The 20,966-nt window shown below is 41.5% G+C and overlaps 1 protein-coding gene across 2 annotated transcripts in view; it reads left to right on the top strand.

Annotated features, from left to right (window-relative positions):
• The first annotated feature begins 4,725 nt into the window (after window positions 1-4,725).
• kcnip1b (Kv channel interacting protein 1 b) overlaps window positions 4,726-20,966 on the top strand; it is a 16,871-nt gene continuing 630 nt past the window's right edge. The window contains exons 1-8 of one of the 2 annotated variants that reach the window (XM_056398354.1): window positions 4,726-5,511; window positions 17,619-17,743; window positions 18,258-18,327; window positions 18,409-18,479; window positions 18,605-18,712; window positions 18,792-18,896; window positions 19,304-19,366; window positions 20,036-20,966. The exon at window positions 20,036-20,966 is cut by the window's right edge and continues 630 nt beyond it. In XM_056398354.1, the coding sequence (XP_056254329.1) occupies window positions 5,424-5,511; window positions 17,619-17,743; window positions 18,258-18,327; window positions 18,409-18,479; window positions 18,605-18,712; window positions 18,792-18,896; window positions 19,304-19,366; window positions 20,036-20,083 (678 nt within the window). In that variant the 5' untranslated portion in view covers window positions 4,726-5,423 and the 3' untranslated portion in view covers window positions 20,084-20,966. Of the gene's footprint in view, window positions 5,512-13,271; window positions 13,673-17,618; window positions 17,744-18,257; window positions 18,328-18,408; window positions 18,480-18,604; window positions 18,713-18,791; window positions 18,897-19,303; window positions 19,367-20,035 lie in introns of those variants that run through there. The other variant, XM_056398355.1, reaches the window with a different exon arrangement.

The following is a 20,966-nucleotide window of genomic DNA, read 5'->3' as shown; positions in this document are numbered from 1 at the left end:
GTCCTCAAAGGGTTGGACCTGGAGGTTAAGAAGTCTCTATGATTCATTAGAAACGTGTCGCGTCAAAAAGCCTTTGAAATGTAGCTGCTGAATCAGCTTTGAGTTCTGGGAGCAGAAACTACTGATACATTACTGATAAAAAAAAATAAGGAGGTGACTTCATTCATCTGAGGAAATTAATTTGATTATCTTGGATTTTTGGAATATGTTTATGTATAAACTTGTTTTTGCGAAAACAGAAAGTCAGAAATGATGATGAACTGATGTAGTTCAGTCAGTCACTCAGTTTAGAGGAACATCTTGGATTCATGTGTATTTATTCATTTATCTATCTACTGAATTATTGCCAAAGGAATGTGATAAAGTGTTCACATCACCTCCTACATTATGCAGCTGAGTAGGAGGTGACGTGGGCGCCGAGGTGCGAAGCTTTAAAAAAAGATTCCTCTCCTGGTTTCTCTGCAGTCGTTGGAGCCTGCATTGTGAAGCTGTGGATATACAGCCACTGTATTTGACTGGAGTGCTGGCTGGTGTTTGTTAAGTCACACGTCCTAATTGCACCCAGTGGACCTGCACAGGGCCGCAGCTGCCATGGATAATTAAACAAATTTCTTCTGCAGACTGAACAGGGAGTGAGCTTTGTGGAGGTTTTGCCAGTTGCTCAGCCTAAAGACGAAACACTGTCCAGTCCAGTTTGTACTTTAAATACCAGCTACAGTCTGAGTCTCATCTCTGATCTGCAGACTTCTGGTCTCGAGCACAAAAGACTGTGATGCTCTACATTTATTTATTCAACTCTGCTGCAACAAAGTCTTGCAAAAGTAGCCCTCGTCTTCTTTGTTTGGGTTCAGTTTGTCAGTTTGTCTTTTCTTTACTGTAGGTGCATAAACGCCAGCTTAAAAAAACTTGCAAAACTTTACTGACATGTTGCATCACTGGTTGATTTAGAGAGAGGCAGAGCTGGTCTCCGTCAGCTCAGCACTGTGGAGCAGAAACATCTCAACAGCTACTGGGTGGATCACAGAATCAGCTCTAACTTTCACTCTATTAACTAACTGTAACTACTGGACCTGTTGGCACGAACTTTGATGATCCCTTAACATTTCATCTAACGCCATCGGCCTGTGTTTAAGTTGTGTAAATGAGATATTTCTAATGAGATATGGGATTTTATTCCATTTTATTATTAGGTACAGCTCCGCTGAGCTGCTCATTCGGCTGCAGGAGTGTTCAGTTATTTCAAACCTGTAACATTCAGCATGAACAAAAAGAAGCTGTCGACCAAACAGCTGTATGCTGCAGATAAACACTTCTACTTCACTTAATATCCACTGGCCGCTTCCACAAATTCACGTCTCAATCCTCTTCCCAAGGATAAAAGCACTTACTTACATTATGTTTGTGCTCTTATATGACTGACTTTATTGTACATGCTGATGTGTTGAGACCTGACCTGCTTTCACCAGCAGGTTGGATCTGTTTCCATGTTAAATCTATCTTCGTCTCCTGTATTGAAGAAAGATTACGAGAAGCTCCACATGTTCCTGTGTGATTGTGCGTGTGGGTGTGAGTTAGTGTGTGGGTCTGGTGATACAGCTGGCTGTGTTACAGTTGGCTCTGCCAGACATCTTAGCTCCATGGCCTCCCAGCGTTCTCGCCACTTCTCGCCGTTACACGTGCGGATGACTTTTTAAACTCCCGTCTGGAGAGACAGGTTCGTCTGAGCGTGCTCAGTGCGGAGGCTTCACATCTGAACGTGGGAGCTAACGCAGGGGTCAGCTGTGAACAGTCAACCCTCAACACATGGAACACCTGAGGCTTCACTCACAGGGATATACAAATGATTGAATGAATGAATGAATGAATGAATGAATGAATGAATGAATGAACACTGGGTCTCACTCAGTAAGTTAATATTGTTCAAAATGTGCAGCTTACTTTTCAATAAGTCTTAAACAACTCCTTGTTGGTTCTTCTACTCAAGGAATCAGCTTCACTATGGCAACAACACTCTCCACAAAAAGGTGCCAAAGTGTTTTTTTTTGTGAGTTTGTTTATTAATATCTTCATATCACCATGGATACCGCAATTGTTCATAATAACTAATTTTATGTCTTCCTCTTCACCTTCTCTGGCTGATGTAACCACCAGTGTGGCAGGTTTTACTGCCAACATCATTTCTTAAGATTTGTTTAATTCTATGAGAATGTATTTTCTTGTCATGGAGGCAGCGGAGAGCCGTCACTGTTGGGCAGCCGTATACATTAAGAGACGTGTTTTTAGAAATGTGAATCGTGTCTGTGGGAGGGACAAAGGCCGCAGGATCATGATGTAATGTGCTTCATGACGGGTCGCGGTTGTGACGGTGCCACGGAGAGAAAACCCCAGAAGTGATGCAGAAATTAGATCAGTGAATTATCCAGGTTGCACTGAGTTGACACTGTCGTGCCCGCTAATGGTTTCTGGGGGGCAGACATGGTTACACTGAGCAGGTGGATGAATGAGCAGATTACTGTCTGGGCTCACAAGGTGCTTCACATCTCTACCGAAATTTCCATTTTATGCAACTTCCACTTTACTACATCACAAACATATCATCATCTTATAAAATACAATGAAGATTAAACTTCACAAGGTTACAAGGTGCAGCTGGGACTCCTCGCAGCTTTTCAGATGTCTATAGCTTGTTAGTGTTTTAGTGTTGTGTTCATTTAAAGTCCTGACTGTGACCAAAAGAGGTGGAATTATCCAATATTTCCCCAAAATACAAACATTAGAGAAAAAACAAAAAAGGAAGACAGATAAATGTAACTTAGATTTCTTCCCCCTTTAATCATCTCAGATTTATCCTGTGACCCTTTCAGAGGAGGTCGACTCATACATGAGAACCACTGTACTAAACTATCAGACTTAAAGCAACTGGCTCCATTATTGACAATTTAATACATTCATACATTTTTGGATACTTTCATGTTTAAGTGCATTTCACTGATGCTTCTTTACTTTTAGTAAGAATTTAAATGCAGGATTTTCATTTGTGAGCATTTTAGGATTGTTCTGTTTGTACTTTTACGTAAATAAAAGATTATGGAAAATGTAATAATAATAATAATAATAAAAAAAAAAAAAAAATAATAATAATAATAATAATAATACAATGTCAGTGTCTTTTTAGTGTTTGGCAGAAAACCCTACATACTGCAGAACCATTTTTTATCTCAGTTATTTCAGAGCCACAAATAAAAGCTCATAAAAGATGATGAGTTATGACAACAATGTAAATGTGAGCTTATATGAAATATGTATAATAACTATATGAAAAACTGTTGTTGTGTTCCCTTATCACTGTTTATAATTGAACTGTAATTACCAATATCCTGCACACACTGTTCTTGACAGTGTGGCTGCCACTGTGCTGCTATTTTTACTCCTTGTGAGTAAAGTTCCTCCCCTGGGATCTCACCACGACTGAGCAAACAACCACCTCGAGTCACGAAAGCTATGGTCATCCTTTTTTTTTTTTTCCCTCACACGTGACCTTTAGGACCGAGATACTGGAGACCTCCTGAAAAGCTGTGATGACTGTGAGGAAATAAATAGAATCTATAAGCATTAAATATAGACAAGGCAGTGGATGAGAGGGAGAAAATAGACGAGAGGAAACACTGCGTCACGCTCTCCCCGAACATTTCCTCAGTTCAGTGGAGTGAGAAACAAAAAGCTCCAGCAAACCGCAGTTGGCCTTACATAAGCTGCTTCAGAGTCAGTTCGTCACAGAGTTGACCAAGTCCCTGGGTCATCGCTTGTATATGTGTGACATTGACTCAGACCTTTTCAGGAATGATAGCTCCTCACTTCTGATGGGTTGCCTGGTCACCATAGTGACGGAAATGTGCAGAGCTCAAGGTGTGATTAATGTTATTACTGTAGACATAAACTCTTCATGGGAAAGCCTCAGGTCCACAATGTGTTTTTAGGTTTTTTTACATCCATCTTTCTCTTTTTTTTTTTGCATTTTTTGGATTTTTTTCAATAAATTTATTTGTATAAATGTCCTCAGCTAAAGACGCACATCGGTTAACATGATATATACTGAGAAGATTTATAGACATTCTCTTATCGCAGGCAGACACTTGGTAATAACATTGAAACACTTCATAAATAAGCCATAAACTGTATACTAATAAACTGTTATTTAAATTAAAAACATCCAGCACAAATGAGATGTATGTGAACACAACAGTTTTTCAAATAAACGACCATTTACACTTTCACATGTGACTGTGGCACTGACTACAGACTGGGAACTGATGTTGTGATATGACATCTTGCACTAAGACATATGGAGCATCTGTGCTCATGTGATCCACTGATGTTTTCATTTTAAATTCACAGTCAAATGCTGTTGGTGCTGTGAATATAAGTTAGTTTAATGCATGTAATGCATTTGTTATCACAGTATAGGGAGAACACGCTGTAATTGTTGATACAAACTTTAGATGTATTTGTCACAACGCTCTGAGCTCCAGCCATAAACCATAAACCACCAACATTACACCCCTGTTTCTTCTTGCACCAGTCTATTAACTGGATCATGTCTGTGCAGGCTCTAAAAGACAAAGCTGACTGAGAGTGAGGAAGCACCAATGTAAGGCGGGGGGGGGGGCATAGAGGAAGAGGGAGGGCACAGCGGTGGCTGCTGGCTTTCTCTGCAGTACAGATCTGCTGAGGAAGCCAGAGCAGAGCTCCAGCACAGAGCGCAGCCGCAGGGCTCCCACTGCAGCTCACAGGGAGAAACGTCTCACAGAAACAAATACTGGAGGAAGAACCTGACGCCTCACGAGACACAGGACGAGACGAAGAGGAGGGGAGAAGAACTGGACGAGCTTTACTGCTTTTTCTTGGACAAACAGAACTTCCAGTGCGCTCGGCTCTTCACGTCCTGGAGTCAGTTTAATCACTGATCCTCTGACTCAGTCTGTGGGGTGCAACTTTGCTTTTTAAAAGTTTAACATTAAAGACTGGATTTTTGTTTTCCAACATTTCTAACTATCTGGCTCCTTCAGCAGTGATACCTGTCTCACAGTGTGTGTGTGTGTGTGTGTGTGTGTGTGCGCGCGCGCGCCTGAGTGAGTGAGTGTGAGTGAAATGAACCTGAGTCAGTTCACAGGTACTCAGGTGCAGCTGTGTTATTATTTATCTCAGTTCTTACTTTTTTCTCCATCTATGACTCGTATCACAAGAACGGCTGCAGCAGCGTCTTCTTCGCATTAAGGATCACACTACGACAACATCTCCTGAAGAAACGTTGTGGAGACTCTTGCAAGTTCAAACCTTTTTTTTTTTTTTTTTTTAAATATCCTGGAAGAAGCAGTTTTTCCCCGGTGAAGCTTCAGCCCCCCGGCCCCTGCCTCTACCTCAGGATGGCTGGCTGTACCAGCCGCTGCAGGCAGGGGGTGCTCAAACTCATCCAGTCCCTGCAGAGATTGGTGTCAGGAACCCTCACCAAAGGTACTGTGGCTCTTCACCCCAACACAGATGAACTTGCATGTTTCACTCACATCATTTACAGTTCACGACTTTCCACATGTGAACACTTGATCAGATACAGACATCTGTGCTCATGTGATCCACTGATGCTTTCATACAACAGAGTGTAAGAAACACACGACATTACTGTGTCGAAAACTTCTGGCAATCTACCTTTACTTTTACTTTCCGACTCAAAACTTTATCAGCAGATTGAGTTTTTCTTTTCGCTCGACACTGTTGAGTCCTGATGTTTTTTGTGCAGCAGGTGCAGCCGTGTGGCCAAGGTCAAGGTTCAAATACCCACAACAGCAAAGATGATGAACACAGCTCCTTGACATGTTCATCCACAGCCGTGTCTCTGTCTCTGCTCAGTCCCTGAGCTGATGAGGCGATGTGTGAATTGCGGCCATGAAGGGATGAACATGGTCAGCAACACTCTGATAGATGTTCAGACCTTGGTTGGTTGGTATGAGGGTGAAACCATTTCCCACATTATTATACCAGCAGTCTGGACTGTTGATATGGTGCTGGTGATTTTGCATCAGTGCTTCAAGAATATTTGCCATGTCGCTAAAATGTTCAGAGGTTTATCAGCTTCAAAATTTCCTACAATCCTTACAGCTTCCCCATAAACGAATTATGTTCAGTGTCATGTGCAAACAAACTCACGTCCATCACATGGCACAGGCATCACGGTTCAAACATCACGGTTTGATTTCAAAGTTGGTGAGGACAACGACAAAGTCAAGGAGGTAGGTCGGCTGAATCAGAGGGTGTTGTGTGGTGAATTCTGTCATCAGTCGACACTGATTCTTAGTAAACTGTTAAAAAGGACGGAGGTTTGCTGCATAAGGAGCTGGTTTATGCAGCAACTGCTTCTTTAAACCGCGTGTGGTCACCTTTAAGAGCGAAAGGATGAGGTCATCTTTGCGTCATCCACACACACTCCTTGGACAACATTTATGAGACACTCTGGCTCTCTCTGTCTGTCTGTCTCTCTCTGTCTCTTTATCTCTCTCTCTGTCTCTCTCTGTCTCAGTCTCTCTGTCTCTCTCTGTCTCTCTCTCTCTGTCTCAGTCTCTCTGTCTCTCTCTGTCTCTCTCTGTCTCGGTCTCTCCGTCTCTCTCTCTGTCTCTCTCCGTCTCTCTCTCTCTCTCTCTCTCTCTCTCTCTTTCGTTCTCTATCGCTCTCTCTCTGTCTCTCTCTCCTCACCACCTCCTTCATTCTAAAAGTTACTTTTCACTTCAGCAGCAAAATAACAAATGCTGAGTCAGAGTGCAGCTGCAGGTCTGTCACGACAGCTCTGATATAAAAGTAAAATTAAACTCAGTCACTCACAAGTACGGCACATAAAACATTTGTGCAGGCGCTGCTTTTATTCTCACTGCGAGCCATGAACTGCAGGTCTGTGCATTTTTCCTCTCGACCATTTGTCTCCTCCACTTGTTTATTTTCCATCCAGAAACATTTGTCTCACTGTAAAACTATAAATAATGTGTGAGCATATCCACTGCCGGGAACTGATTTCCTCCAGAGCAGGAGAGTTACAGTCACATCAGGCAGCAACGTCACAAACACAAAGTGTTTCTGTGTTTGACATATTTTACAAAACATTCATTTTTAAAGGTGGCAAACTATTTGTAGGAACACAGTTTAATATCTGGTACCTTTTATTATATTTATATGTTTCATGTTCGATGATATTGTTCGTGCGTTTCCTACAGGTTCTGACAGAAAATATGAAAATGAATGCAACTGACTGGAGCAACCACATCCCTGCTCCACTTCTGATTTGTTTTACTCTCATACTGATCAACTGACTAAACTCTCACAGACAACGTATACTGTGTAACCCGTGATGTTATTTGTCCATTAGCGCTGACGAATGTCCACTGTCTTAAAATCAGCCTAACCTCACACACCGCAGTAAATGAATGTGATTAAGCAGCTGTGCTCTAAACTGGTGACTTAGTCAGCGACTGTGCTATTCTGGAAATAATTCCACCTACTTGTGGCTGCATGGGTTGACAATCTAGGTCATGCACTGCAGCCTCATATCTGTAATGTGTATAAACTGAGAGACTGTGCTCTATCCGTCCTTTTATATAACAAACAGCTCCAACCCTACTTTCACAGTAAGGGGCTCATGTTCCAAATCAAAGTGAGGACTGGATTCACATCTTCAGAAGAACAAAGAGGAAAAGTGTTTCAGGCTGATCTCTGTCCCTCTGCCATTATTTGTAGATGCCAGTAATGTTGCCCCCTGAGTCCTGAAAGGATGAGCAGTAGATGAAATAGAGTGAATTGTGTTGAACGTCTGGTCTCTTGACACTGAGCCTCTGCTCCGATTCGCTGCTTCTCCACAAATGTTCCTTTGTGCTTTTCTGATTGCGGCTCATGAGTTTGACCTTTGACTGCATTAAGGTTAAGACATTTGTATATGTGGCGCCACAGGGGCCGTATCTTCATGTAATCCCATAATTAAATGTCACTGAGTTAATTAAGTTTCTTCAGTCAAATTACTAAGTTATAAATTATCTAAAATTGGGCCCATTGATTACATCATATCCACACACCGTGGGGGATTTTTTAAGTTTTAAAATTGCAGTTTTTGCTTGATAAGGAAAGAGAAAATGTGGAATTTAGCAGCGTGAATTATATAATACCAGCTCCCAGTGAGATGTCTCAAGAGGAACATATCCAAGCTTTTATAGACACGTCTGAAAGGAGTGGACACTGGCACACACTCTGAGACCCAGGACCTCCAAAAGAAATTTAAATTTACATCTCTCTGATAAGATTAACAAAGATATCTCTGTAATAATTGTGTTATATTACAACGTGGCACTCATGTCATTGTTATTGTGTCCATAAATGAACATCACTCCTATAGAATATAGAATAGTAGAGATCATTTCTCATTATCTCAACTATAAACTTCTAAAATGAAAAGTTGATACATAATATATATAAAGGCCTGATCCATCACCTTTGCTGCACATGTATTTGAGGGGTGTTTGCATACATAATTAAAGAGTGTGAGTTGGTGGAAAATGTGCATTTGCATTTCATGTTCATTCATTCAAGTGTAATTCAAAATCTGGAGCTGCTGATTATGAATGTTTCTAAGCTTGATGCAAATAAACCTTGTTTAGACTTTCAGACTTAGATCTTTCCACTGATACTGACACTGAATACAAGTTTGCAAATTTGTGTTTTGAATTTTAGCAGCAAGGCTGGATCATAAACGTTAGATCTGAGACAGAGTCAAACGAGTGAATAGAGTTGATCTCACCTTGTAGGTTCACAGTGTGCGTGACAGTCTTTATTCTTTCATCACGGCTGTGGTCCTTTTTCTGCACAATTTACTCACACACACTCTGCAGACAGAGGACCAGCAGAGATCATATGCATGGAAGAAGACATGAAAATATGCATATTCAGCTTCACACACGCAAACTTGTCAGGTAGACTGAATAACGCAAGTCCCCAAGTGTCCAGCAAACACGTATCTCCAGCAGTTTACGCACATTTGGCTGCACACACTTCTATACACGGTGACATGAACCACAGCGCTCTTCTTGTTCACCTTTAAAATGCTTCACTTACAAACTCAGCAGCATTTATTCATTTTCAGACATTTAACAGTGTGAGTAGCAGAGCTGAGACGTGGGGGGTGACGTGCCTCATGCTCCCTGTAGTATCTATACTGAACTTTATACTTTAGTTTCACATTGTTGCTTTCGAAATAGTTTTGTTGTGTAGCACTACAAACAAGTGAAGCTTTGTGAGAAACCTGATGAGGATGTTTTATCTACAACAAAGTGCAGCAGCAGGGAAATAATATTTCATTTCCTACAGGAACAATTTGATACAAGCAACTGCTGCTTTTTCTTATTTTTTTATTTTTTCATATAGCAGCAATATAAAGGCAGTGTCCAACGTCCTTGGTTTCATTTGAGGATGTGGTGATAATGTGTCTGGAGGTGACTGGGACTGGACTCCTCTAATATATCAACATCCATACATCCCCAATCCCAAACCACAAACATGAACATGTGCATGCACGGACGCGTTTAATGTCAACACTTTCACACTACCAGCAGTTTAAACATTTTGGGAAACTAAAGAGGTGAGTGTCTGAGTCTTTGCTCGTGCTGATGGACACGTTTTGTTTTACACCATCTTTCATGCAGACCAGGACCTGCTGGAAACAGCAGGAGTGAAGCAGGTGAGGACAGAAAGTCACTCCTCCATCCTCACACTGCACCTGTCTCTCACCTGTGTCCTCTGAGTGCGTAACCTTGCAGCAGGAGTCACGTCCTGCCACGCTGCAGAGACGGATTCAGATCTATGGCTCGTGCACAGAGCTGTGGCAGAATTACCCAGCATTCCTCTGCGTATGTGAACTTTGCTTCGTCAAAACTCTCCTTTCGTTTTGTCTCTCGTTTTCTGCAGCTGTAAAAGAAGCTGGCAGAATGTGTCTCCGCTTTTAATTTTTTACATCACCTCTCTACAAACTTTTATGTAACCGCCTTCTTCTACATTTATTTTTATCTCTTGCCTCCTCTCTCTCTCCCTCTCTCTCCCTCTCTCTCTCTCTCTCTCTCTCTCTCTCTCTCCAGCCTCTTTGCTTTACTGTCTAATAGAGAATCCTAGTATTTGATGCAATGAGTGCGGATGGCTGCGTGGTGTGTAGTTGTGTAGAGTACAGTAGGTTCTTCTCATACACGTTCATATGTTGTTGTACTTGTGCTGCTCTGGTGTCACAAGCTGCTGGTTTGATCAGGAGCGACTGTGCTCTGCTGCCACCTGTTGTTCAAAGAGCAACTCCACACGCGCTGTCGGTTCTTCAGCTGTTCTGTCTCGACAGTTCCTTCAGTGTTTGCTCAGTTTGTTCGTTCAGTTACTTTCTTTCTCTCTTCTGTTCTAAACATCTGACCGTCAGAGTCACTGCTGTATTTTCCCTGAGTGCAGTATGAGCTCTATGATCCATGTTTATCTGACTGACTACAGAGTAACTCTGCACTTTTATAACATTTAATCTAATTGATCATATTTTAATATTCATTTTTTTTATTATTATGTTTTTATTTATTATTATTCACTTCCTCTACTTGAAATTAATTTGAACATAAAACTGATCTAGAAAGTAAAATCTAATAAATATTTGTCACAATTTACATTTCAAATGACAGAAATATTGTTCGTTTTGTCTGACCAGTCAAAAATCATCCACATGTCCAAATTTTCATTGACAGTTTTACATTTAGTGAGACTGTAAACACGAGCCGTTACAAAACAGTTGCCTTCCTCTAGAAGAACCACAAAAAGGAGACTTCCAGATCCTGTAGCCTCCTGTTCCCGCTCTCTAAGTCTCCTAACGCACATCCAGATCTGATACGGAGAGTGTGTAGGCCGACCTGTAGCTCATGAATTGGTGAAAAGATAATGAGGACATTATGAAGTCAGACTGCAGTGCAGTGTCCTCGGTGCTTGTCAGAGTGCAGGGTGAGACGGTGCAGAAAGGCAGATCCAGATGGCAAACATCTGTCACAGGGATTACATGGCGTCACTTACAGTTGTCTGAAGACTTAACTCTCCATCTGCACGTGTCTGTATGTGTGTGTTGGTGTATCTGGAGGCTTACTTCTATTTTAGGGTGAAGATTTCTTAAACATCTGTGATAGCACTGTGATTTTTTTATGCACGCTTCATGAACAGTCACTATGAGGATTTTTCCTAGAAGTTAAAGTAATGATTTATTTATCTGTTTTTGAGAAACATATGATAAATTATCTTTTTATTTTTATTTTACTGTGACAATATTTGAATGGAGGTAAAAGGGAAAAAGTGCTTCAAGGAAAAGAGGATTGAACAATATTTATTAGAATTATAAAAGACTTTATGTTTAATTAATCAGTGCATGTTAAGTTCTTACCTCAACCCCAGCTTCACCTGCCCTGCATGCTGTGCTCTGCTATTCAACACATGCAGTGATTAGGCAAGTTTTCAAGGCTTACATAACCAGAAGGAATAAATATTCAATTTATGAATAACTGCAGAGTTAAGTCTCTCAAACTCATGATCTAAAACATCGTATATCTCATTATTGCCACTGTACTCCATCCACATGGCTTTAGCTCTCTGCGCTGCTCATTCTGAACGACGTTGAACGCAACTTTCAAGAAACAGGAAAGCTGAAACGTCATCGGAAAAATGGCAGTGCATGAATTTTTTAAACCAAGAGTGGTTTTCTGAAGCCGTCACATAAACACCAGGACCGACATTTCTGCTCTGCAGCCGGTGGAATATTTAAGAAGCCGTTCACATTTTCTGTGTGTTCCTGAGCAGCTGATTTTTAAACGTCTTAACCTGCTTCCAATAATTGTGGATTTAAATTCTCAGCGGAGAGAAGCTTCAGAGAATCACTGCAGTTTCATGTCAAATGCAAACTTCAGGGGTTTCCTGCGTCACATGTAGTTTCCCTCATCAGCTGCTTTCCTCCACATTGACTGATTTTGTTTAAGCAGAAAAAAAACACTTACAAACACTTCTTCACTTCTTCATCCAACAACCCCGTGTGATTTTTAACGCTCAGCACTCGTAGGGAAATAAACATTACTCACTCCCGCTGCTCTCCTTCCCCCAGTGCACACAGCCTCATTTTCTTAAACTGAATCTCTTCCATGAATATTCATTGACACCATTAAACACTCTAATGTTCTTGTTTGTACCACAGTAAAAGAGAGAGAGAAAGGAAGATTCATTCTCTGTTGTTCTCCACACGGGAGGAAGAGAGAGAGGAAAAGGTCTGGTGGTGGACTGGTGCAGCGTTCACAGCCACCACGCTAAATATCTGCATCATCATTATGATACAAACGAATATGATATTGACCTGAAGTTATCGATAACCAAAGGGTTGAGCTGTGTGTGTGTGTGTGTGTGTGTGTGTGCGTGTGTATGGGTGCGTATGTGTGTGCGTGTGTGTGTGCCTACGTGTTTGTGTGTGTGTGCGTGTGTGTGCCTACGTGTGTGTGTGTGCGTGTGCCTGTGTGTCTGTGTATGTGTGTGTGTGTGTGCGTGTGTGTGCGTGTGTATGTGCCTGTGTGTGTGTGTGTGTGCGTGTGTGTGTGTGTGTGTGCGTGTGTGTGTGTGTGTGTGTGCGTGTGCCTGTGTGTCTGTGTATGTGTGTGTGTGTGTGCGTGTGTGTGTGTGTGTGTATGTGCCTGTGTGTGTGTGTGTGTGCCTGCGTGTGTGTGTGTGTGTGTGCGTGTGTGTGTGTGTGTGTGTGTGCGTGTGTGTGCGTGTGTATGTGCCTGTGTGTGTGTGTGTGTGTGTGCCTGCGTGTGTGTGTGTGTGTGTATGGGTGCGTATGTGTGTGCGTGTGTGTGCCTACGTGTTTGTGTGTGTGTGCGTGTGTGTGTGCCTACGTGTGTGTGTGTGTGTGTGTGTGCCTGTGTGTCTGTGTATGTGTGTGTGTGTGTGCGTGTGTGTGCGTGTGTATGTGCCTGTGTGTGTGTGTGTGTGCCTGCGTGTGTGTGTGTGTGCGTGTGTGTGTGTGTGTGTGTGTGTGTGTGTGTGTGTGTGTGTGTAAAAAGACAAATAAGTCACGATTAAGAGAAGGAAACAAGAATGGATGGTCTGAATGTAGAGACCTGAGATGTGTCTTTGTGGCGGTAGATGAATGCCCTTCATCTGCTCCCATCCACCTGTCAGTCGTGTTATGAGTGAGAAGTGAATCAGTTACCAGCGTCTGTCCACAGTAACACGAGGGACAGGGGAGCAGAAAGAGGGAGGAAGGCTGACAGATGAGTGGAGTGAAGCTCAGAGCAGAGGGAGTGGCACAGAGAGGCAGGAGCAGCTCATGTGCGTTTGGAGAAAGAGATCAGAAATCCAGAAGAATCAGCTGAATGAGGAGAGCTGATCTGAAACCAGTGAGAAGACATAACGGGGGCAAAGCCCCTTTAAGATCCAGAGCCGCAGAGGCAGATAAAGGCAGAACGACAGGGTGACAAAATCGTGAAATAAAAAGCGGACTATTACTCGTTGTTTGGACAGGCTGGTTTCCACGGTGACAACATGGGTGCAGTGGTGGGCACTTTGACCATGCAAACCAAGCAGAGAAGACCATCCAGAGGTACGTCAACATCAGTCAGAGACAGACGGAGAGAAGACAAAAGAGCAACAGAAAGCTAGACTAAACAGAGAGAGAGAAACCAGCTCAACAGGAAAGAAAGGAAACAGTCTGATTATAATTTGGACCAGTTGTAACTCATAATAAGTGTTTGTGTTTGTTATTTTCTGTGTTGCACATTTACCATCAGCAGGAACATGTATGTGTTTACCATATTTCTGTGGCGTGAAAGATTGAACTAGGAAGGCGTAACCCATTTAACCAAATGGTACCAAACAGCATGTGAATGTGAAGTGCATTAACTAACAGCAGTTTATATTTTAAAATAAAAATGTCGACATATACACATGCACGTTCAAGCAAGTGGCAGCAGAATTGTGGGGGATGAAGCGACACGCGCTGCTGCTGCTGAGGTGTGAGGAACAACACATGTACTGTGGTCATGATGGAGAGATTACAGAATACCATGGGGTCGGATGTCCTTGAAAACAACTAGAGAGCAAAATCACTGCCCCCCCCCCCCCCCCCCACGCTATGATTATCTGTGTGTGTGTGTGTGTGTGTGTGTGTGTGTGTGTGTGTGTGTGCGCGTGCGCCTGTTGGATGTGTGAGTGAGTGAGCGAAAGAGAAGTGGGAAGCGAATGAGGGTTCAGGCGAGAGCATGTGAATTAACACGCAGCTCACATATCATACCTCCTTTGGCCGTATGCTTGAGAAGCCTGTTGTCATGGAGACTGGGTTGTAGGGGCATGAGAGGAGAGTGTGAATGTGATCCAACACTCAGCCAGGATGAATGATGAATTTACAGTACGGCTGCATGAGATAGAAATAAAATGGATGAAGCAGCAAGCAAAGCAATTACTCTCTGACACCTCACGGGATGAGGGTGACGCTTGGGGTTTGTTTTTACTCGTCCTGATAAAAAGCTTTTCAAAAGCTGTTGGGAAAAGAGAGCACAGGGGTCATCCTGTTTTTTCCATCAAGGTTTGTGTTTTGGTACAAACTGTGGAGAGGTGACATGAGATGAGACAAGATAGAAGATTCCCAGGAGGGAAAATGAGTGTTACAGCAGCACAGGAAACAGGGCAGAGAGGTGTGTCAAAGCACGACACCAATACAAATAAGTCACACTATGATATTGTAGAGTAGTCATCTGCAGAACAAGCCAAAGCCCTGATGTCTCTGGAGGATTTGCTCTTTGCAGCACAGCGGTGTATAGTGAGTGTTGAACTTCAAGAATCACAAGTTTGCAAAAAGGGGCAGAAAATAAAGTCGCTGCATGAGCGGAAGGTTTTAAAGCAACCGCTGATTTTGTTCCACGACATAAATGCAAAGTAAAATCACTGTGAAAAAAACTTTCAGAATTAAAGGAATAGTTCAAATACACTTACTTTCTGGATGAGAGTTCGATCTGAGGATCAACATCTCTCTCAAGACTGTACGATACGTATGATGCTACAGCCAGCAGCCATTAGCTTAGCAGAAGGTGGCTTTTAGCTACTGACTGTAACTTCATATTATCGCATGGACATGGAAGTGATATAAATCAGCTTTTAAACTCGGAAGTTTAAAGAATATAAGTGTGTACTTGTTTAAGGGCAAGTAGAACATAGAGAACATTTTGTATTAGTTTCAACTCTTAAACAAACCTGTGATGAAGAGAGTTGTGATGTAACGCTCCCACCAAGTTAACTTGGCTTCAGTAACTCTTCCCTCCCGATACATCTGATCAATGTTTATGTGCAGAGCAGCTGCTGCATCATTTACATCTGCTGCTTATAAGCTTCAGCATCAAACACCTAATGGTTGCAGAGGGTCTGAATCTTGTGAGAGTAAATCTCTTTGTTTTAATCTGGTAATTATAGAATTATAGATTTTTTTTCATCAGTAAATTAAGTGTTGTAATTCCAGGTGGTTAAATGCCCAGTGGTTACTGGTAAACTCTAATTATTCAATCAATATCCCCTTTTTCTCATCATGCTTCTGAGATCAATAGCAACATCTTTTACTGAATCCCATTTTTTTTCTTTATTTTTCTTTGCTTCAAACATATTGTGAATCCTGTTGTGCCATATGTTGTTCTCTCCTTTTTTCTTCACACTCCGCCACCTCCCTCTTTCTCTCGTCCCAGTTCTCCATGTCTCACCCTTCCTCTGATCAACACCTCTGCCTGTTTCCTTTTCTCACCTTCATTTGACTTCATCTGTTTCTGACCACACAACACACACACACACACACACACACACAGCATGAAACCTTTTTATTCACAGGGAAAATAAAATTGTTTGACACCCTTTTTTTTGTCAGGTTCACCCTGTGCTCCCACCGCTGTTCACATTTATCATAGCTGTCCATCTCCATGACAACAGCAGTCAGGGAGATCGCAACAGGACCTCAGAGGAAAATTGAGAGAAAGCAAAACATGACGACCCACGATCAGATTATAACTGACAGTGAATAGTCCCAAGGTTTCACTGTGTTTCAGCATCCAGTAGAAAAAGAGAAGAAACAACGAGGAGCAACATCTCTCTCAGAATGAGCTAATGTGCTAAGCTCTGTGCTATAGTTTTTCATGCATGTGGAAGTTGTCTTTCAAATTATTATATTATTATGTCATATTATTTCTAAATAAGCTTCACAAGTATTGTCTGTAACCGACCATGTGCAGCCCTGAGAACATGTTTGATCTTCGTGAGAGAACCCAGCTGTTGTTCTGATAGTTGAGACCATTATCCACTGAGTGAATCTGAAAACGTGATAAATAACAAACAGGATCCAGATGAAGATGGATTCAAAGATTAAAGCTGCAGAATTTGTCCTTGTGCAGAGAAACAATTGCAGCTAATGAGATGTTACTGTTGGAAGAGTTCATGCTTCTGGGAACTGCGAGAAAGTGGATGGTCGATAATTGACATGAAATTCAAATGAAGATAACCTCTGTCAGATGATGCACACTGTTTCGGCGTTGAGGATTAGTCCTGACGGCGCTGATGAATGGGTTGAAATGGATGAGTCATCGCCACTCTCCAAAAAGCAGGAGTATTATATTCAATTGAATCTCCTTTTCTGTGAGGCTGACTGAGCCAGCTGATGCTGACACAGCCACAGTGGAGGTTGGTGTGGACATTTGTCAAGTCATTGATGTGTTGCTGGTCAAGCTCTCAATGTGGAACTGATGTTGTTTTGATCTTTTAAAATAATGAATCCAAGGATAAAGTTCAAAATAACATTTGATCTTCAAGAAAAGCAAAAATAAATAGCTTATACAGGATCTCAGTTGGGATATAAAAGTAAGTTACAGCAGCCACCGTGTGTGAATGTGCTGTCCTTCCTCATCGATATAAGGCCCCAGACTTCACATTTCATTTCCGCACCATTTGTTCAAACAGTCTGCTGCTGCGAGTGAACACGACACTTGCACTTAGCGCTTGTGTGGCTGTTTCCTCTTGGATATTTGCTCGTGTTTGTGAACTCAGTGGTGTGTGGATTGTGTGCACAGCCGGCTGTCGGGAAGTTAGAATTGCCCCAGCAGCTGGAGACAGTCACAGTGACAAACCCTTGCTCACAGCAGAACCAGAACACATCATTAACCGCCATCCTCCTCTACAGCGGCCGATACTCAGCTCCATGTTGCCATTAATAAAGTCCCTGGAGTCCTGAGGGGAAATCTATTTGTCAAGTTTTTCTCTCTTTCTATCTCTTTGTGATCCTCTTCTTTCCTTATTCCTCTGCTGCTTCACTTCACCTCTGTAAGCACTCTTTTCTGCTGCCTAATCAGATTCTTGACATGTTTCCTGCCGACTTAACATTCTCAAGCTTCGCTGAGTTGTCTCTTTACTGCGTATTACAGTTTTTATGTTGCTAAAGATTGGGAAGAGCACATGTTAAACAGGGATTATAGAGGTCTTGACATGACTCTGTGTAATAAAGATCTCTCTCTTCCCTGTAGATAAAACTGATGATGAGCTGGAGATGACGACGGTGTGTCACAGGCCCGAGGGTCTCGACCAACTGGAAGCTCAGACTAACTTCACCAAACAGGAGCTGCAGATCCTCTACCGTGGTTTCAAGAATGTAATCACACACTGTCTGACTTTATTATGAGATTACATTCATACAACATACAGTACATAGTACAGCAGAGGCTGGAAGGAATGTCTTCATAGTTTTGTATGTATTTGTTCATAAACTAAAGCACTGGACAAATTAAAACCTGGACCAAGATGAAAAGTCAAGGTCATAAAGATTTATCCTCTGAATGCGAATCATACAATCCATACAATGGTTGTTCAGACAAAAATGTCAACCCCATGGTGTTAAATGAAAAGTCAGGGGATCATCCAAGTACTGGGAACAGTTTATTTTCTGGAGGAAGTAAAATAAAAAGTCTAATTTGTGTCAGAATAACATTTAAATAAGAATATTTTAAACAAATATTGGCATGGCTAAAATGCTACAATGTGTTTGTGACAGAAGATACTAACAAATATACGATGAGAGTGAAGTGACCAGGACTACTTTTTCCTACAAACAGAAAAACATTAAAATCATTGAGTGGAGTGACATTAATTGATCTTTTCTCCCTCAGGAATGTCCGAGCGGAGTGGTGAATGAGGAGACATTTAAACACATTTACGCACAGTTCTTCCCTCATGGAGGTAACGTGAAGAGTTGTTGAATCTCTTTCATCTCTCTGTGAGAAACAGAAAAGCTGACACTTTTATTTTCTTGTGTTTCAGATGCAAGCATGTACGCACATTATCTTTTCAATGCATTTGACACTACAAACAACGGCTCCATTAAGTTTAAGGTAAGAAAGAAAATAAATCCTTTGTTATTGCATTTCTGTTAAATATGAAATAATCTACTTCCATGTGTGATGATGATGCTTTCAGAATGTGATTCTGTTGCTCTGTCCTCCTCTGTCGCTGTCAGGACTTTGTGACGGGGTTGTCGATACTGCTGCGGGGGACTCTGAGGGAAAAGCTGGAGTGGACGTTTCACCTGTATGACATAAACAGAGATGGATACATAAACAGAGAGGTGAGACTGTCTCTGCGTTTCGTGTCTCTGTGTCACTTTGTGTCTCAACACAATGTGAATAAATCTTCTTTTCTTTCAGGAAATGACTGAGATCGTGAGAGCCATTTATGACATGATGGGAAAATACACCTACCCTGCACTAAAGGGAGACGTCCCGCAGCAGCATGTGGACGCCTTTTTTCAGGTGAGACATAAAGTTAATATGGAATGAACATAAGAGTCAAACATTTCTGTTTCCGGTGACAGGTGACTGATTTTAAAGCCATTGTGTTTACACCGCCAGTAACTTCTCCTGTCTCTCATCACACTCGAGGAGCTTCTGAAATGAAGCTCTCGGCTTTATTGAGACACTTTGCACATGCAACACGTTCTCAGATCCGCCTGATTAAGTTTTATATCAATAGCAATCCCAGTGCCTGCGCTCCATAGCAACTTTAAGACTGTTATTCTCTCTATTGAGTTGTAGTTTCTACCGTTTCTGCATGTAAGGTTCACTGCAGGAGATCACAGTCAACACACTGACACCACAATAGAATAATAACATGTTTTAATCTAATTTTGGTGATTCCCATTATGTTTGTTTTTTTGCAGAAAATGGATAAAAACAAAGATGGAGTGGTGACTTTAGAGGAGTTTGTTATAGCCTGTCAGGAGGTACGTACTGTCCTGCATCTGTGATTGTCTTCATTCCTTCTGTAAAAACAAGGAAAACTTAATACTTGAATATATAACCATACGCTGCCAATATAAACACATACAGTATGTAGAGTATAAAACATGACATACAAATGTAGTTACACTGAAAAAGGTCCCCAGTATTCATACACATTTGTTGAATAAAAATAATTTTCACATTTAAACAAGGAAGTTGATCCTTGATTTTTGGGAACAGTCTGTGTCACAATATAATCTAGTAAGGTCAAAGGTTCACTTACCAGCTTTTGGAGCTGTCAGCAGCATCTCACTGTCTTCTTTAAGTAAATAGAGCATATTTCCATATTTGCCCAAATGTAGAATCTGAGAGGTGGTTTAAAGCACAGGAAGCCATTAACATAACAAGTAAGATGAAATAAGTAGTAACATTATGAAAATTAAATAATTATTAAAAATATGAAAAAAAATGAAATCAGTGTAGATATGGATATAGATTTAAAACATTTTTAAAGAGCAGAATATATTGTATTTATATTTGAAAGTCTAATGTATGCTCATACAGCAGGGCTGACTATACATATACATATACATTACTATATTACTAGACTTACAGTACAGTGCTAGTTAAATCCATCATTCTGCCATGTTTCTCGTCTCCTCTCTCCACAGGATGAAACCATGATGAGATCCATGCAGCTGTTTGAAAACGTGATGTAGGTCAAGCAGAAGTGATGGAGACAAAGACGTGGAAAACGAGAGGCTTGGTGTGAGTGCGTGTGTGTGGATGCATATGTGCAATACATCCAGTCTCTCCTCCTCTCCCCATCGTATCCAGCTGTGGTCTGGGTACAACCAGAAACCCCCACAAAGACTTGAATGAAGGGACTGGACTGGAGTGATTTTACCTCCCTGTGGAGTTTGGCAGCGCCACACATTAAAAAGTGACCGACAGGCAAGCCGTGGACGTAGACACATCACTCTCAGTCCTGTCTTGAAGATTTGCCTGTTAGAGATAAACATGCTCCTGCATTACAAAGCTGCTCCCGACCAATGAAGAGCTATTACTCCAACCAGCGGAACTATTTTTTCTTTCTTTCCTTCTGTTGTGCCAAACCATATTTGCATGCTTTCGCAAGAGCTTTTGATTTATCTCAAAACTTTGTCAGATTTGCTCTGGGAATTTGGTCATGATGACTTCTGTGTTTATCTCATGCAGCTTGTGGTTGACAGATTATAGCAGATTTCAAATATCAGGTATTGGTTAGACTTTTGCAGTGAGCCCTGTACTTTAGTGTTGACCTGGCTGTCGCTTGCCTGCTGAGTCGATCTGATGCTTATTGTTAAATGTCCGTCTGAAGCTTTCAGTAGAAAGTCAGACAATTTGAAACAGTACTTTTCATGCATCTCTCTGTCTATGTTGGAACTTAGGTTTTAGTGGAGAAAAAAAAGAAAGAAATGGATTCATTCTTTTATATTTTCACCTGTTGTTTTGTTTTGTGTGGTCAAGTCAGTGTGTTGTCAAAAATGTAAAAAACAGTATTAAACAGTAAAAAAACGTGCATACATTTTGGATTTCATGGTAAAAATGAAATTATTTAAT

This window comes from Seriola aureovittata, chromosome 15 (genome assembly GCF_021018895.1).
Source record: "Seriola aureovittata isolate HTS-2021-v1 ecotype China chromosome 15, ASM2101889v1, whole genome shotgun sequence".
Classification (NCBI taxonomy): Eukaryota; Metazoa; Chordata; class Actinopteri; order Carangiformes; family Carangidae; genus Seriola; species Seriola aureovittata.
The sequence above is the reverse complement of the archived record's forward strand: the minus strand, read 5'-3'. Positions and strand labels throughout refer to the sequence as shown.